This window comes from Serinus canaria, chromosome 7 (assembly GCF_022539315.1).
Source record: "Serinus canaria isolate serCan28SL12 chromosome 7, serCan2020, whole genome shotgun sequence".
Classification (NCBI taxonomy): domain Eukaryota; kingdom Metazoa; phylum Chordata; class Aves; order Passeriformes; family Fringillidae; genus Serinus; species Serinus canaria.
This window is the reverse complement of record NC_066321.1, coordinates 1,449,021-1,466,562: the sequence shown is the minus strand read 5'-3', so window position 1 is coordinate 1,466,562 and position 17,542 is coordinate 1,449,021. Positions and strand designations below refer to the sequence as shown.

At 43.0% G+C, this 17,542-nt stretch overlaps 1 protein-coding gene across 1 annotated transcript in view; it reads right to left on the bottom strand.

Annotated features, from left to right (window-relative positions):
• Positions 1-17,542, bottom strand: part of NEB (nebulin) — a 103,777-nt gene that overhangs the window by 4,681 nt on the left and 81,554 nt on the right. Inside the window, exons 133-149 of the mRNA XM_050976906.1 lie at positions 17,326-17,430; positions 16,806-16,910; positions 16,588-16,692; positions 15,727-15,819; positions 14,597-14,689; positions 12,908-13,000; positions 12,343-12,435; positions 11,075-11,167; positions 10,506-10,598; positions 9,261-9,353; positions 6,832-6,924; positions 5,676-5,768; positions 4,521-4,613; positions 3,626-3,718; positions 2,588-2,680; positions 1,986-2,078; positions 1,476-1,568 (exon numbers count right to left, since the gene is read on the bottom strand). Of these exons, the coding sequence (XP_050832863.1) occupies positions 1,476-1,568; positions 1,986-2,078; positions 2,588-2,680; positions 3,626-3,718; positions 4,521-4,613; positions 5,676-5,768; positions 6,832-6,924; positions 9,261-9,353; positions 10,506-10,598; positions 11,075-11,167; positions 12,343-12,435; positions 12,908-13,000; positions 14,597-14,689; positions 15,727-15,819; positions 16,588-16,692; positions 16,806-16,910; positions 17,326-17,430 (1,617 nt within the window). The remainder of the gene's footprint in view (positions 1-1,475; positions 1,569-1,985; positions 2,079-2,587; positions 2,681-3,625; positions 3,719-4,520; positions 4,614-5,675; positions 5,769-6,831; positions 6,925-9,260; positions 9,354-10,505; positions 10,599-11,074; positions 11,168-12,342; positions 12,436-12,907; positions 13,001-14,596; positions 14,690-15,726; positions 15,820-16,587; positions 16,693-16,805; positions 16,911-17,325; positions 17,431-17,542) is intronic.

Below are 17,542 nucleotides of genomic sequence, written 5' to 3'. Positions count from 1 at the left end.
AGCTCGGGCTGGAAGAATTCCAGCTTTTCCTGGGACTGGGGTTAATGTTCAAGCAAACTCAGCCCTGCAGAGTGGAAAAGATCTCGGGAAACAAAGCAGCTGAAACGTTATTGGCAAAAGGTAAAACAAAAAAATTTAAAACATCAAAGGGAAAATAGGCAAAACTAAGGAAGACTGGGAAAATAAGGCTGAATTAGGTGGAGTTTGGCTGAGGCTGGTTATTTTTGACACAAGGTGCTTGGCTGTGCTTTCAGTACCGAGCTGATTTGTTCTTGGTTCCGCTTGACTCTCTCCATCTCCGGAGTGACCGGGCTGGGAGTGGCCTTCCCTAAACCTTCCCTGTATGCAACCTAGAGACCACAGAGGAACTCAGTCACAGGGCAGAACTCCACACCTCGGGTGTTACTGGGTTTGCACTCAACACCAGCCGTTAGGAAAGGGGAAAAAAACCCAAAAATTAAGGAAAAATCGTATTAACAAGTTAAACGACAAAAAAAGATCCTTTAGAATTTCAGTACTTAAGAGGTGACTTTAGAAAGAAAAAATTAGAGGGTTAAATAAAACCAGGCAGGGTGAGGTTATTCAGAAGAGCTCTTGGCCACCCTGGGGTGTTAAGCACGGCAGTGGGAGGTCGGGGCAGGGTTTTCCTGCGGGAATACCGAGCTAATCTGCTCCTGGTTGCGTCGGACTCGCTCCATCTCGGGAGTGACGGGCGTGGGGGTGGCCTGCCCCACGCTCTCTCTGTACAACACCTGCGGGACAAACAGCGAGCCGGGCTCTACAACAGCCCCCAAGCACCGCGGCTCAACACTCATTATTACTTTGTTACCAGATGTCAAAACTCAAAGGTTTAGTGAGGAACAGGGAGGGGAGAACTGGGATTTGGGGTTAAGGGCTCTATCCAGGGCCTCCAGAGGCTCAGGAAGTGCCTCTGGCTCTAAAAAGCTGTGTAAGAAATGCTTTATCTGCTTATTTTTATCTATGCTTGAAGCAATTCCTGATCTTTTTAGGAGTGAGGTGGAAGTTTTGTTGCCACACTGCCCCAGTAATGATGTCAGGGATGGGTGTTTTTTTTCCCTGAGGTCAAATCCACCTGTAAATCCAATGAAAGGTGAAACACTGAACACAAGAGAAGCCTGAATATCCCTGGAAAACCTGGGCTAGTGGGAGGTAAGGGAATGAAATGAGCTCTGTGTCCCTTCCAACCCAAACATTCCCTGGTCCCCATCAAGGGATCCGAACTCCTGAGATGGTCTGGATAGAACCCACAAATTCACAAACCAAGTTGTAAAAAAGGCCTAAAATTCTGGATCACACCATTAACACCAAAGTAATTTGGGTTTAGAAGGAGCAATTAATGTGCAGAAAAAAAGAAATACATTTCTTTTTAAATTAAAACCAGTTCCGAGTGGGAGTTAGGCAGTTACTTGATTAAGTTGAAGCAGAAAGGAAAGCAGAAATTTCTGGGGAGGTACCGAGCTAATGATCTCTTGATTGCGTTTGACTCTCTCCATCTCGGGGGTGATGGGGGTCGGGGTCACCTTCCCCACATTTTCCTTGTACAAAACCTACAGGATACAAGGGAGTACCCAAAAGTCATTGAAAAGGAAAAGAAAAACAAAACAAAACCCAAAAAAGCAGAACAAAGAGCTTTGGAGCCGTCCCACCGAGTTAGGGCTGGGCCACAGGAGGAGGAGTTGGAGCTTTGCCATTAATTAATCTGGGATGCAGGAATGATGGCAAAGCACAAGGGGAGTAAGAAAGGATTTTAAAAATTCAATCAGGACAACACCATCCATCCCAAAAAGGAATTTTTTTTTTCCTAGTAAAACCCTGCCTGGGGCAGCGTTAAAGAGCAGCCGGTGCAGTTTGTGTGTGAGCTCGGGGCCAAGGCATTCCAGGGGTTAATAAGCACAGGCTGCTGAGGCTCCAGCCAGGTTAAACACTCCACTTGGGTTTTTAGGGACTTTTGCTGCTGCAAGTACCGAGCTAATGATCTCCTGGTTGCGTTTGACTCTCTCCATCTCGGGAGTGACGGGCGTGGGGGTGGCTTTCCCTATGTTCTCCTTGTACAACACCTGCGGGAGGAAGAGGAGCCCGAGAAAGGCACAGTCAGTGACAGCTCTCCCCACGCCTTCCTCGGCCCTGGGATTTAGTCTGCAGGTGGGTTTAGAGCAGGTCCTGGGCACTGGTTTAGTAGAGGAGCAGTTTGGCAGCCTGGCTTGACCCGCTGCTGATAAATGGGGTGAGTACCAAAGAGCACAAAGTCCCCCTGGAGGGGCCGAGCACGGCACAAAACCCAATTAACTGCTTTAAAAGAAATGGCAGCACTGCAGAGAAAAGGAGAGGAGTTTGAGAGGGTTTAGATTAGAACAGGACATTAAAACCACTCTTAAAACCAAGATCAACTGACCCGAGTTAACATTCCAACCGGAGAAAGCCACGGGTGAGGAGCGAGCCCTGCTCTGAGCTGCGTTATTTTGGGACAAATCCTTCTCCAAACGGTTAAAAAGGGCTTGGAAAGAGTTAAAAGGTTTCAACTCTGGGTTTAAAGAGTTAAAGGGAAGTTTTGCTCTTGGCAAAGTACCGAGCTGCAAATCTCCTGGTTGCGTTTGACCCTCTCCATCTCGGGGGTGACAGGAGTGGGGGTCCCTGTCCCCACGCTCTCTTTGTACAACACCTGCACAACAAGAAACCATCCAAAGCCATCAGCATTCCTCAAATCCAAACTTTCCTGTGGAACAGGAGCTGTTCAACCCCCACTGCACCTCCTGAGAACTCACACCCTCCCTCTTCCACGGTTAGAACAACGCACCAAGAATTTTAGATATAAAATAAAACATATAAAGGGAAGGTAGAACAGGGAACAAAACAGTTAAAAATGTTAAGAATAACAGAAATAGTTGTAAATAAATCTGAACAATGTAAATATTTGCAATTAATTCCATCGGTGAAGAAGTGGGAGGTCAGTAACACAGTGATTGAGAGAGGATTGATTATGAGGACGTGTTTGTGGTGTTTGTGGGGATGTGTTTATGGTGTTTATGAGGATGTATTTGTGTGGATGTGTTTTTGTGGATGTGTTTGTGGGGATGTGTTTGTGTGGATGAGTTTGGGGTGTTTGTGTGGATGTGTTTGTGTGGATGAGTTTGTGGTGTTTGTGAGGATGTGTTTGTGTGGATGTGTTTGTGGGGATGTGTTTGTGATGTTTGAGTGGATGTGTGTGTGGGGATGTGTTTGTGTGGATGAGTTTCTGAGGATGTGTTTGTGTGGATGTGTTTGTGTGGATGAGTTTGTGAGGATGTGTTTGTGTGGATGAGTTTGTGGGGATGTGTTTGTGGGGATGTGTTTGTGGTGTTTGTGTGGATGCATTTGTGAGGATGCGTTTTTGTGGATGTGTTTGTGGTGTTTGTGAGGATGTGTGTGTGTGTGGATGTGTTTGTGGTGTTTGTGTGGATGTGTTTGTGGTGTTTGTGTGGATGTGTTTGTGGTGTTTGTGTGGATGTGTTTGTGGTGTTTGTGAGGATGCATTTGTGAGTGGATTAAGCAGAAGGAGGAGAGGAGCTGTGTATTTCAGGGAGGTTAGGGAGCGCAGCCAAAGGCAGAACTCCTGCTCCCACGGTACCGAGCTGAGGTGCTCCTGGTTGCGCCGGACCCGCTCCAGCTCGGGAGTGACCGGGATGGGGGTGCCCGAGCCCAGCTCCTCCCGGTACAGAACCTGCGGGAGAACCGGGACACAGATTCGGGATGGGAGGGAGGAAAGCTGGAATCCCGCTCCAAACAGCAGCGCTGCTCACGCCTGGAGGCAAAACCGGCCAGGAGGAGCTGTGAAAGCACCAAACCACCCCAAAGAAAGCGGCTCTGGATCCTCTCCCAGCCCAGCACATCCCACCCAGGCAGCTTCAGTTCTCCAGGGGAAAATCAGGAAAATCGGGAAAATTCACTCCACAGAACAGAACTGAACGGGGATTGCATAAGGAAAACAGGTGGGGTTTATAAGAGTTACAAAAAAATAAATTGTTGGGGCTAACTAAGGAAAGGAGGTGGGGTTTTAAGAGTTAAAAAAAGAATTGTGGGGACTAAGTAAGGAAAACAGGGTGGGTTTTTATGAGTTAAAAAAAAAGAATTGTGGGGATGAAATAAGGAAAGGAGGTGGGTTTTTATGAGTTAAAAAAACAAGGATGGTTGGGGCTAAAAAAAGGAAACAGTGTGGGTTTTAAGAGTTAAAAAAAAAAGATTCTTGAGACTAAATAATGAAAACAGGGTGGGTTTTCAAGAGTTAATAAAAAAGCAATCACACTCCAAAAGGTGAGATTTAATTACTAAAATGATGTAAATAAAAATCAGGAGAATAAGAACAATGTAAGTAATAATTATGAAGGAAAAAAATTCTGAGAGCAACCAGGATATTATTTTTTGGGTAAGTCAATTATAAGAAAACAAGAATATTGTTTGTTGATTAATAAGTCTTGTAAAATTGATTAAAGGGGATTTTTTTGGCTTTTGGAATGCCAAGGTACCGAGCTAATGTGTTCTTGATTGCGTTTCACCCTCTCAATCTCGGGGGTGACAGGGGTGGGGGTTCCTGTCCCCAGCTCCTCCTTGTACAACACCTGGGGGGCAACGGGCAAAAAACAGAATCAAAGCAGCACCAAAACACCCAGAGCACCAGAGAGGGGCTTCAGACACATCCTGGGGGGAAAAATCCCTGGGGATAAAAAACTCATTTAAAACTCTGCTAGGACTGAGGCTGAAAGAGGCTGGATTTAGGTGGGACATTGGGGAAAAAATATATATTGATATAAAAATAATATTCTGTATTATCTACTGTAAATAATTATATATCATATATAAAAGGCATATTAAACAATTAATATATATTAATATATAATTGCATATTTTATATATTTAAAAATATATGGTGAATTACATACAAACAATTTCAAGTGCACTCCTGGTTTGAGTGGCACTTTCCTCACCTTTCCTTACATTCCAACTGCCCCAGAACACTTCCAATGAATCCCGGCCACATTTCCCAAAGGAAAAGGCACCAAACCCAAAGAAAAAGCCTCCAAACCCAAAGGAAAAGGCTCAAACCCAAAGGAAAAGGCTCCAAACCCAAAGGAAAAGGCTCCAAACCCAAAGGAAAAGGCTCCAAACCCAAAGGAAAAGGCTCAAACACAAAGGAGAAGGCTCAAACCCAAAGGAAAAGGCTCAAACCCAAAGGAAAAGGCTCAAACCCAAAGGAAAAGGCTCAAACCCAAAGGAAAAGCTCAAACCTAAAGGAAAAGGCTCAAACCCAAAACAGGAGCAATGCAGGCACCAATCCCAGCCCATTTTCCATCCCAACCCGGTCACAGCCACAAATTTGAGTACGGCAAGGAATAGTTTGGATTTTAGACATGGCAAAACCAGGGGAAATCAAAAATAATCAAGGATTGAAGTGATTAATAAAAGGAAAAGCAGATCATAAAAAATATGGCAGGAGAAAGAAGGGAAGAAGGGATCTAAACTCATTAGTGATGGGACTAATCAAAATCAATCAGGGATTCCAGAGGAAAAAATGGCAGAACACAAGGAATGGGATGCTCTTGAGTCAATCAATTATTTTGGGATGAAGATTATTTTAAAATCGATTAAAGGGGATTTATTTTGGCTTTGGAATGCCAAGGTACCGAGCTAATGTGTTCTTGATTGCGTTTGACCCTCTCAATCTCGGGGGTGACAGGGGTGGGGGTTCCTGTCCCCAGCTCCTCCTTGTACAACACCTGGGGGGCAACGGGCAAAAAACAGAATCAAAGCAGCACCAAAACACCCAGAGCACCAGAGAGGGGCTTCAGACACATCCTGGGGGGAAAATCCCTGGGGATAAAAACTCATTTAAAACTCTGCTAGGACTGAGGCTGAAGGAGGCTGGATTTAGGTGGGACATTGGGGAAAAATATATATTGATGTATAAATAATATTCTGTATTATCTACTGTAAATAATTATATATCATATATAAAAGGCATATTAAACAATTAATATATATTAATATATAATTGCATATTTTATATATTTAAAAATATATGGTGAATTACATACAAACAATTTCAAGTGCACTCCTGGTTTGAGTGGCACTTTCCTCACCTTTCCTTACATTCCAACTGCCCCAGAACACTTCCAATGAATCCCGGCCACATTTCCCAAAGGAAAAGGCACCAAACCCAAAGGAGAAGGCTCAAACCCAAAGGAAAAGGCTCAAACCCAAAGGAGAAGGCTCAAACCCAAAGGAAAAGGCTCAAACCCAAAGGAGATGGCTCAAACCCAAAGGAAAAGGCTCAAACCCAAAGGAAAAGGCTCAAACCCAAAGGAAAAGGCTCAAACCCAAAGGAAAAGGCTCAAACCCAAAGGAAAAGCTCAAACCCAAAGGAAAAGCTCAAACCCAAAGGAAAAGGCTCAAACCCAAGGCAGGAGCAATGCAGGCACCAATCCCAGCTCATTTCCCATCCCAACCCCATCACAGCAGGCTCAGGGATCACAGATTTCAGTAAGGCAAGGAATAGTTTGGATTTTAGACATGGAAAAATCAGTGGAAATCAAAAATAATCAAGGATTGAAGTGATTAATGAAAGGAAAAGCAGATCTTAAAAAATATGGCAGGAGAAAGAAGGGAAGGGATCTAAACTCATTAGTGATGGGACTAATCAAAATCAATCAGGGATTCCAGAGGAAAAAATGGCAGAAAACAAGGAATGGGATGTTCTTGTGTCAATCAATTATTTTGGGGGGAAGATTATTTTAAAATCAATTAAAGGGGATTTATTTTGGCTTTGGAATGCCAAGGTACCGAGCTAATGTGTTCTTGATTGCGTTTGACCCTCTCAATCTCGGGGGTGACAGGGGTGGGGGTTCCTGTCCCCAGCTCCTCCTTGTACAACACCTGGGGGGCAACGGGCAAAAAACAGAATCAAAGCAGCACCAAAACACCCAGAGCACCAGAGAGGGGCTTCAGACACATCCTGGGGGGAAAAATCCCTGGGGATAAAAACTCATCCAAAGCTCTGCTAGGACTGAGGCTGAAGGAGGCTGGATTTAGGTGGGACATTGGAAAAAAGATATATTTGTATATAAAAATAATATTCTCTATTATATATTAGAAATAATTATATATAATATATAAAATTCAAATTAATCAATTAATATATAATTGCATATTTTATATATTTTAAAATATATTATGTTTAAATACATAATATTTAAATATACTATATATATACATACATATAATTTCAAGTTCTCTCCTGGTTTCAGTGGCACTTCCCTCACCTTTCCACACATTCCAACACCCCCAGAACATTTCCAGTACATTCCTGTCTCAATTCCCAAAATAAACGGCTCAAATCCAAAGGAAAAGCTTAAACCCAAAGGAAAAGCTCAAACCCAAAGGAAAAGGCTCAAACCCAAAGGAAAAGCCTCAAACCCAAAGGAGAAGGCTCAAATCCAAAGGAAAAGGCTCAAACCCAAAGGAAAAGGCTCAAACCCAAAGGAAAAGGCTCAAACCCAAAGGAAAAGCTCAAACCCAAAGGAAAAGGCTCAAACCCAAAGGAGAAGGCTCAAACCCAAAGGAAAAGGCTCAAATCCAAAGGAAAAGGCTCAAATCCAAAGGAAAAGCTTAAACCCAAAGGAAAAGGCTCAAACCCAAAGGAAAAGGCTCAAACCCAAAGGAAAAGGCTCAAACCCAAAGGAAAAGGCTCAAATCCAAAGGAAAAGGCTCAGTCCCAAGGCAGGAGCAATGCAGGCACCAATCCCAGCTCATTTCCCATCCCAACCCCATCACAGCAGGCTCAGGGATCACAGATTTCAGTAAGGCAAGGATTGCCTAGTTTGGATTTTAAACACGGCAAAATCAGTAGAAATCAAAAATAATCAAGGATTGAAGTGATTAATGAAAGGAAAAGCAGATCATAAAAAATATGGCAGGAGAAAGAAGGGAAGAAGGGATCTAAACTCATTAGTGATGGGACTAATCAAAATCAATCAGGGATTCCAGAGGAAAAAATGGCAGAAAACAAGGAATGGGATGTTCTTGTGTCAATCAATTATTTTGGGGTGAAGATTATTTTAAAATCGATTAAAGGGGATTTATTTTGGCTTTGGAATGCCAAGGTACCGAGCTAATGTGTTCTTGATTGCGTTTGACCCTCTCAGTCTCGGGGGTGACAGGGGTGGGGGTTCCTGTCCCCAGCTCCTCCTTGTACAACACCTGGGGGGCAACGGGCAAAAAACAGAATCAAAGCAGCACCAAAACACCCAGAGCACCAGAGAGGGGCTTCAAACACGTCCTGGGGGGAAAAATCCCTGGGGATAAAAAACTCATTTAAAACTCTGCTAGGACTGAGGCTGAAGGAGGCTGGATTTAGGTGGGACATTGGAAAAAAGATATATTTGTATATAAAAATAATATTCTCTATTATATATTAGAAATAATTATATATAATATATAAAATTCAAATTAATCAATTAATATATAATTGCATATTTTATATATTTAAAAATACATTATGTTTAAATACATAATATTTAAATATACTATATATATACATACATATAATTTCAAGTTCTCTCCTGGTTTCAGTGGCACTTCCCTCACCTTTCCACACATTCCAACACCCCCAGAACATTTCCAGTACATTCCTGTCTCAATTCCCAAAATAAACGGCTCAAATCCAAAGGAAAAGCTTAAACCCAAAGGAAAAGCCTCAAATCCAAAGGAAAAGGCTCAAACCCAAAGGAAAAGCTCAAACCCAAAGGAAAAGGCTCAAACCCAAAGGAGAAGGCTCAAATCCAAAGGAAAAGGCTCAAACCCAAAGGAAAAGGCTCAGTCCCAAGGCAGGAGCAATGCAGGCACCAATCCCAGCTCATTTCCCATCCCAACCCCATCACAGCAGGCTCAGGGATCACAGATTTCAGTAAGGCAAGGATTGCCTAGTTTGGATTTTAAACACGGCAAAATCAGTAGAAATCAAAAATAATCAAGGATTGAAGTGATTAATGAAAGGAAAAGCAGATCATAAAAAATATGGCAGGAGAAAGAAGGGAAGAAGGGATCTAAACTCATTAGTGATGGGACTAATCAAAATAAGTCAGGAATTCCAGAGGAAAAAATGGCAGAACACAAGGAATGGGATGCTCTTGTGTCAATCAATTATTTTGGGGTGAAGATTATTTTAAAATCGATTAAAGGGGATTTATTTTGGCTTTGGAATGCCAAGGTACCGAGCTAATGTGTTCTTGATTGCGTTTGACCCTCTCAGTCTCGGGGGTGACAGGGGTGGGGGTTCCTGTCCCCAGCTCCTCCTTGTACAACACCTGGGGGGCAACGGGCAAAAAACAGAATCAAAGCAGCACCAAAACACCCAGAGCACCAGAGAGGGGCTTCAGACACATCCTGGGGGGAAAAATCCCTGGGGATAAAAAACTCATTTAAAACTCTGCTAGGACTGAGGCTGAAAGAGGCTGGATTTAGGTGGGACATTGGAAAAAAGATATATTTGTATATAAAAATAATATTCTCTATTATATATCAGAAATAATTATATATAATATATAAAATTCAAATTAATCAATTAATATATAATTGCATATTTTATATATTTAAAAATACATTATGTTTAAATACATAATATTTAAATATACTATATATATACATACATATAATTTCAAGTTCTCTCCTGGTTTCAGTGGCACTTCCTTCACCTTTCCACACATTCCAACACCCCCAGAACATTTCCAGTACATTCCTGTCTCAATTCCCAAAATAAACGGCTCAAATCCAAAGGAAAAGCTTAAACCCAAAGGAAAAGCCTCAAATCCAAAGGAAAAGGCTCAAACCCAAAGGAAAAGCTCAAACCCAAAGGAAAAGCCTCAAATACAAAGGAAAAGGCTCAAATCCAAAGGAAAAGGCTCAAACCCAAAGGAGAAGGCTCAAATCCAAAGGAAAAGGCACCAAACCCAAAGGAAAAGGCTCAAACCCAAAGGAAAAGGCTCCAAACCCAAGGAAAAGGCTCAAACCCAAAGGAAAAAGCACCAAACCCAAAGGAAAAGGCTCAAACCCAAAGGAAAAGGCTCAGACCCAAGGCAGGAGCAATGCAGGCACCAATCCCAGCTCATTTCCCATCCCAACCCCATCACAGCAGGCTCAGGGATCACAGATTTGGGTAAGGCAAGGAATAGTTTGGATTTTAGACATGGAAAAATCAGTGGAAATCAATAATAAGCAAGGACTGAAGTGGTTAATAGAAGAAAAAGCAGATCATAAAAAAAATGTGGCAGGAGAAAGAAGGGAAGAAGGGATCTAAACTCATTAGTGATGGGACTAATCAAAATAAGTCAGGGATTCCAGAGGAAAAAATGGCAGAAAACAAGGAATGGGATGTTCTTGTGTCAATCAATTATTTTGGGGTGAAGATTATTTTAAAATCGATTAAAGGGGATTTTTTTGGCTTTGGAATGCCAAGGTACCGAGCTAATGTGTTCTTGATTGCGTTTGACCCTCTCAATCTCGGGGGTGACAGGGGTGGGGGTTCCTGTCCCCAGCTCCTCCTTGTACAACACCTGGGGGGCAACAGGGCAGTCAAAAAGAGGTAAAAGCAAAAAAAAATCTGCATTTGATGGAGGGAATTAATGGAATTTTATGCCCACTAAAGTACTAGAAAGCAGGAAAAATTAGGGAGCATAAATCAGTTATTAATGATGGTAAATTCAGCTGGGAATACAAATCCAACTGCCTGGGTAGGCTCCTGCAGAGGAACCAAATATTATTGGAAGGGAATTCAGCAAATTATTTTTAAAAATAGATTTAAAAATGCAAAAGAGCTTAAACTTCAGGAAAAAAATTAATGCACATGAAACATCCAGAGTTAAATTATAATAAAAATATTTTTAAGAACAAGAACACAAAACATGGTGCTAAAAATGTAAGAGCATAAAGGGGATTTCTTAATGAGTTAATTTGAGAGGATTTAAAGTTTGCAGGTGTTAAATAGCTACAAAATACTGATTTTTTTTTTCCTGTAATGATAAAAAGATACCGAGCTAAAATTCTCCTGGTTGCGTTTGACCCTCTCCATCTCAGGAGTGACAGGAACTGGGGTGCCAACCCCCAGCCCCTCCTTGTACAACACCTGTGGGCAGCAGGAGGGTGGCAATAAAATAAAATAAAATAAAATAAAATAAAATTTAAATAAATAAAATAAAATATTAAAAAATATAAAATATAAAAAAATAAAATAAAATAAAATAAAATAAAATAAAATAAAATAAAATAAAATAAAATAAAATAAAATAAAATAAAATAAAATAAAATAAAATAAAATAAAATAAAATAAAATAAATAAAATAAAATAAAATAGAAGGACGGGTGGACAGGGAGGTCAGGGAGGAGAGAGAGAAAAGAGAAATAGTATTGTGAAACTGCCAAGTATGGAATAAAAGAGTTTTGCTTTGGTCAAAGCTCAGCAAAAATCCCTCAAGGAAAAGAACCAGGTGATGATGCTGTCACCTCAGCCTGGGCCAGAGCTGCTGGAATGTTCCAAGGCACCTGGAAATTCCCTGGAAAGGCTTTTCCCTACCCCAGCTCCAGATGTTCTGCCAGGATTGCAGCCAGGCTGAGGTGCCTGTCCCTGTCCCTGGGATCTCTGCCAGGACTGTATTCCAGGTGGGATTTGGGCAGAGTGACCCCAAAGGTCACAAATTCAACCAGAAGTGCAGAAGGAAGTGGTGGCACGGTGCTCTTCCTAGTGGATGTGTCAGGAGGGGAATTCCAGACAGGAATTCACTCCTGCAGCACTTTTCCCATCTCCACTGGATGCTCCTGGTGCTTCTCCACTGCCATGAGCTGGGAATGTCACCTGAGCTCCTCACAAAGCCCTGGGGACAGAGCAGAGCCCCAGCAGGGCAGGGACAGGGACAGGGACAGGGACAGGGACAGACCTCTCAGTGCCTCCAACCCAAACCATTCCCTGTCCTGTGACTCAGGCAGGGCTGGAGTCCATTTCCCATTGGCAGGAGGTGCTGGAAGGGTGGGCTGTGCTCCTGAGGAGCAGTGACACCATTCCCACCAGGAATATTTCCTTGGGAAGCAAAGGAAGGCCCTGCCCCAGGCTTTCATTCCTGAGGTTAAGAACTTCCATCTGGAACAACGGCAAGAGTTAACTCAAGGGGAGATTGAAAACTTCAGGGTCCTGCCAGGGTTCAGGGGGTTGATTAAAGAAGGATTGCTCCCAGCACAGCCAAGGATGGGGTTAAAGGGACTGGGTTTGGGTTTGGAAGGGGAGCAGGGGTGGAGATCCCTCAGTACCGAGCTGATGTGCTCCTGGTTCCGTCGGACCCGCTCCATCTCCGGCGTCACCGGCGTGGCAGTGCCAGCCCCTAAACCCTCCTTGTACAACACCTGTGAGGGACAACAGCAGTGCCACAAAAACCCCACTCAGCACAGGCCAGACCCAGCAGATCCCACTGTTATGGGATTGTGTTTAGAGTTAGGATCACTTGGGGCTCGTTCCAGAGGCAAGGATTAAGGAAGAGGCTGTGGGGGATTATTCTGTGAATGGCTCACTGCAGAGAGGAGATAAAGGCTCAGGGGAAAACAAACGTGGGGAGAAACACCACAGCTCCACAGGGATGTTCTGCTGCCCAGCTTAGCTCAGGAAACACCAGGATTATTTTCAGGCAGGTTTGTTCTTAGAAGAAAAGCGTGTGAAGGTGTAAATCCCCCGAAAGCACAAACAGGGGAAGATCAATGAGTTAAAACCCAGCCAGGGCACAGCCAGGACCACACCCCTGAGGAAGAACAAGGTTAGGGTGTTAGGAGCACAGGATTATAACAACAGCCCGTTGTTATAAGTCCTGCAGGGTGGAAATACCGAGCTAATCTGCTCCTGGTTGCGTTTGACCCGCTCCATTTCTGGGGTCACGGGCGTGGGGGTGCCTGTGCCCAGCTCCTCCTTGTACAACACCTGTGGGACACAAGCAGGGTCAGAGCAGCCCTGGGACATCCCTGACCTGCTCACTGCCATTGCAGACTGGCATTGGACACAAATGAAAACACAGCTCACACCCCTCAGGATCTTCATCAGCACCATCACCTGCTCAGAGTAATTTCCCTTCAATTCTTCACTTAAAGGACACAAATTCAAATATTCTGCTGACCCCACCTTGAGAGGGATATTTTACTTTTCATCTTAGTTCAGGAGATATGATAGAATTACTTTTCAGGCAAACAGCATTTCTTTATGGGATTAATAAACAGCCTAATCTTTTCTGGAATTCTTCAGTGCACAAAGACTTCATTGTGGGCTTTATTCATTTCCACTTGTTTGTTTGCACCTCTGTTTTACTTTGTGTTAAACCTCTAGCAAACAAAAATAACTGAGTGCCACCACTCATGTTATGAGGTTTAATTTAACCTGTAGTTATTTGATCTTTTAAAATGGGATTTTTCATGAAAGGAGATGTTTGTGGAATAACCCCAACCATGTGGGAATACCTGACAAGATTATTGTCTTATTTTGACTCACAGCTCTTCTTGCAAGTAGGAAAATCCCTGTACCAAAACAAAACTTGCACCAAAACAAACTAACAAAAAAAATTCCACTGCTTGGTGTCATTAAACAAATCAATTATAGCAAGGGAAAACAACTTGTGGTGAAGGTTAGAAAAAATGAGGAATTATTTGGAAAAACAACTCAGTTGTCCATAAGTGAGCTGTGAAATTTACACTTGACTGGATATGGGAAGGTTTTGCTTTCCCTTATAATTTTAAGGGAATATATATATTATATATTTGTCACACAAAAAGGCTTCAAATGGATTTTTTCCTCAAAATTCTGTGATCCAGCTCCCTTTTTCCCCAGTCAAACTCCAACACATCACCTGGGTCATTTTTGTTCCTAGCTCTGTGCTCAGAAAAGGGCACAGAAAAACCACAGGCAGCGACTGATGGGGATAATTCCTGTAAAACTCAGGTATTTCAATTTCCTCCTGCTGGCCATGGGGATTTGGGAGAGCTGGAGCTTTCCCAAGAGGAAAAGGGCCTGGAGAGGGCAGAGAACAGGGAATTCCTGGGCTGATGTGCATTCACAGGGACCTTCCAGGGAGCAGGGATATTCCAGGGAGCAGGGACATTCCAGGGAGCAGGGACATTCCTGAGCTGCTGTCCAGGGAGCAGGGACATTCCAGGGAACAGGAACATTCCTGAGCTGCTGTCCAGGGAGCAGGGACATTCCAGGGAGCAGGGACATTCCCCAGCAGCTGTCCAGGGAACAGGGACATTCCAGGGAGCAGGGACATTCCAGGGAACAGGAACATTCCCCAGCAGCTGTCCAGGGAACAGGGACATTCCAGGGAACAGGAACATTCCCCAGCAGCTGTCCAGGGAACAGGGACATTCCAGGGAGCAGGGACATTCCATGGAACAGGAACATTCCCCAGCTGCTGTCCAGGGAGCAGGGACATTCCAGGGAACAGGGACATTCCATGGAACAGGAACATTCCCCAGCTGCTGTCCAGGGAGCAGGGACATTCCAGGGAGCAGGGACAGGGACATTACTTACCGAGCTGATGTGCTTCTGGGTCTCCTTGACGCGCTTCACCTCGGGCAGGTCAGGAATGGGAGTCCCTTTGCCAATGCTCTCCTTGTACTTCACCTGCAAAGGAACAGGAATGAGGGGAGGGAAAAGGATCCCCAGGACATCTTTCAAAGGTTCAGAAAGAGATTGATCCTGATCTGTGCAGAGAGGAGGTTTAAAGGACTCCACCACCTTCCCCTCACCTTCCCAAGGGATCTGTGACAAGGCAATTCAGCTGTTGAGTCACTGGGAATGGCACTGAAAGGGTTTTATAAAACCAGATAAATTCTTTTAAACCCGACCCTATTTGGCCTTTCTGACCAACCACAGGAGAATCTGGGATGTGTAGGAATCCCTCCAATCTACCAAAGGTGAGAATCATCACACAACGTTTCAGCAGTGACAGTGCCATTGCATTTCTGCTTTGCTAACAACAAAAAAAGCCTTTCACAAGAACAGTTTCAACATTTTTAACACATTCTGCATGAACAAACTGGCTGCAGTGTTAGTACATGACAGTAAATGACAGCACCATTCAAAAAAAGCATGGAGGAGGTTTAGGAGCTTTGAAATAAAATTAATAGGTAAAATAGAGTGCTGTGACTTTTTAGGTAACATCCAAGTTTGCCAGGACAAAACAAACCAAAAAATTCACCACCAGAAAATTCAGTCTGAGCAGAGTAAACCAGATTTTCCTGGGAGATGGTCCCACCCTGGAACAGGTTGAGAAATATTCATCCTGTGGGATACTCAAAACTCAACTCATCCTAAAGCTGAGCCACAGGGTTGGAATAGATGATTTCAACACATCCCTTCCCACCTAAATATTTCTTTTTTTTTTGTCCAAACTATATCTGGGATGAGATCAAATTGACAGCAAGAGCTTTTGTGGTTTAGAAATGGGTTGTGAGTAAGAAATAGAATGTTAATCATTAGAGAGGTTACTGTTAAAGTAACAAGGATGGGCAAAAACTTCCAGAAAGTCACCCATGACTGGGTGGGTTATTGCCAAACCACTGTTAGCAAGATGTAAAGAAAAGAAAAATAGAAAAAAAAATTATTTCAAGTTGAATTAGCAGCAGTAGAGTGAGTATTAAAAACCAATCCTTGAGTACCGAGCTGATATTATCCTGGGTTCGTTTAACTCTCTGCATCTCTGGGGTCTTTTCAATTGTGGTTCCAGTTCCAATATCTTCTTTATACAAAATCTTAACGTTTAGAATGAAGACAACAAGGTTAAGCATCCAAAACACAACATTCTTGCTCCCAGACACTGAATTTGGACACCACAGAGCAGCTGAAAGCCCAGAGGATCCACTCTGGTCACTGCCTCTCTGAAGGTGTCCAAAGTGAGCACCATTTGGGGTAAAAAAGAGCTGGTTTTTTATATTTAATGCTTTTTAGGTAGGAGATAATTGATACAATGAATCAAAATATCAAATATATTTCAGTAGAATATTCCTGGGTAGTGGAAGGAGTCCCTGCCCATGGCAGATGGAAGAAGATGAGCTTTAGGTCCCTTCTACCCATTCCATAATTCCATAATCAAAATATCTGTGGGCTAATTTTAGAATTGAAGATCATTATTTGCTCTTATTTGATTTATACAAATATTTTCCACTTTGTTAATGGTGCTGGAGGCAAAATGCCACAGGAGACTTGATGGCAACAGGAACTGGGCAACAACTCAGGCACACAGAGCACGAGGGGCAGCAGGACAGGGAGGGACTGGCATGGGAACAGCACAAAGGAAAGGGACAAGAATTATATTCATGTAATGAAGGATTGTTTAACTCCATTGCAGCTGTGCCTGTGAAAGAGGGCAAACAGCCCACAAAAACAGCAGGAAAAAAACACTTTATAAAGCCCAGCTGAAGCTACTGTGCCTGTAGGAGAAGCACCAAGAAATTGTAATTTTATAAAAGACATTAAACTGTATTTTTTGGGCTGAGGAGTGAAGATAGAGGTGACCATACCGAGCTGAAATTCTTCTGGTTTTCCTTCACCCTCAGGATTTCTGGGGTGTCCTGAACCACAGTGACTTTTCCTTTACTGTTCTGTAGGTCTGACTGATACTGAAGCTGTGAAAATGGAAAATGGGAAATGTTAACTCTATGCTGGACAAATTCCCTCTCAGTTTTCTTCAAAAATGAGATAAACATGGGGGGTTTTTATTACTTATTTCTGGCCTTACCATGCTAAAGTTCTTCTGATTCTCTCGGACCCGTTGCATTTCTGGTGTGTCAGCCACAGGCACGTAGTAGGGCATGCTCTTCTCTGCATCTTCCTTGTATTTTTTCTGATGGAAAACCCCAAATGGATTAAAATAGAAAACACAAAAGCAGCAAGAAACAAACTGGAGTTATTGATTGCTGAGTAGTGCCCATCTTTGTGGAGATGTGAGCTCTTCTCTGTCTGGTAGAAACTGAGATTATGCCTCTGTGCAAGATGTAATTTAGACAGCAGGTTATTGAGGAGTAGAAAATTAAGAAGAATCCGCTTAAAGAAGAATTAGCTTTGCAAAGCAAGAGAAATTATTGTGTCACTTGACACAGCAGTAAAATTAATTTGATTATTGCCGTAGAATTCCAGAGCTTTGAAAAGAATTATTCCCTGGTGCCTCCTGAAGGCTGTGAGAGGTGGTTATTTGGGTGTTTCATTAGTATTTCCTGGAGTTCCCACATGAGCAGGATTAATTGCTTCACTCAAGATACCTGGCTGGAAAGGTTCTTGACCTGCTGGGCATGAATAATCTCTGGAGTATCAACAACACTGGTGTAGTTGGCTTTCTCCATTTCTGCCAATTGTTTGTATTTGATCTGTCGGGCAAAGCTCACGTTTAGGGGTCTCTGCACAACAGCTCACACTGGGTTTACCCAGAAAAATCTGAATTTTCCTTCCTGAGGAGCTCAGAGGGGCAGGGTGGCACAG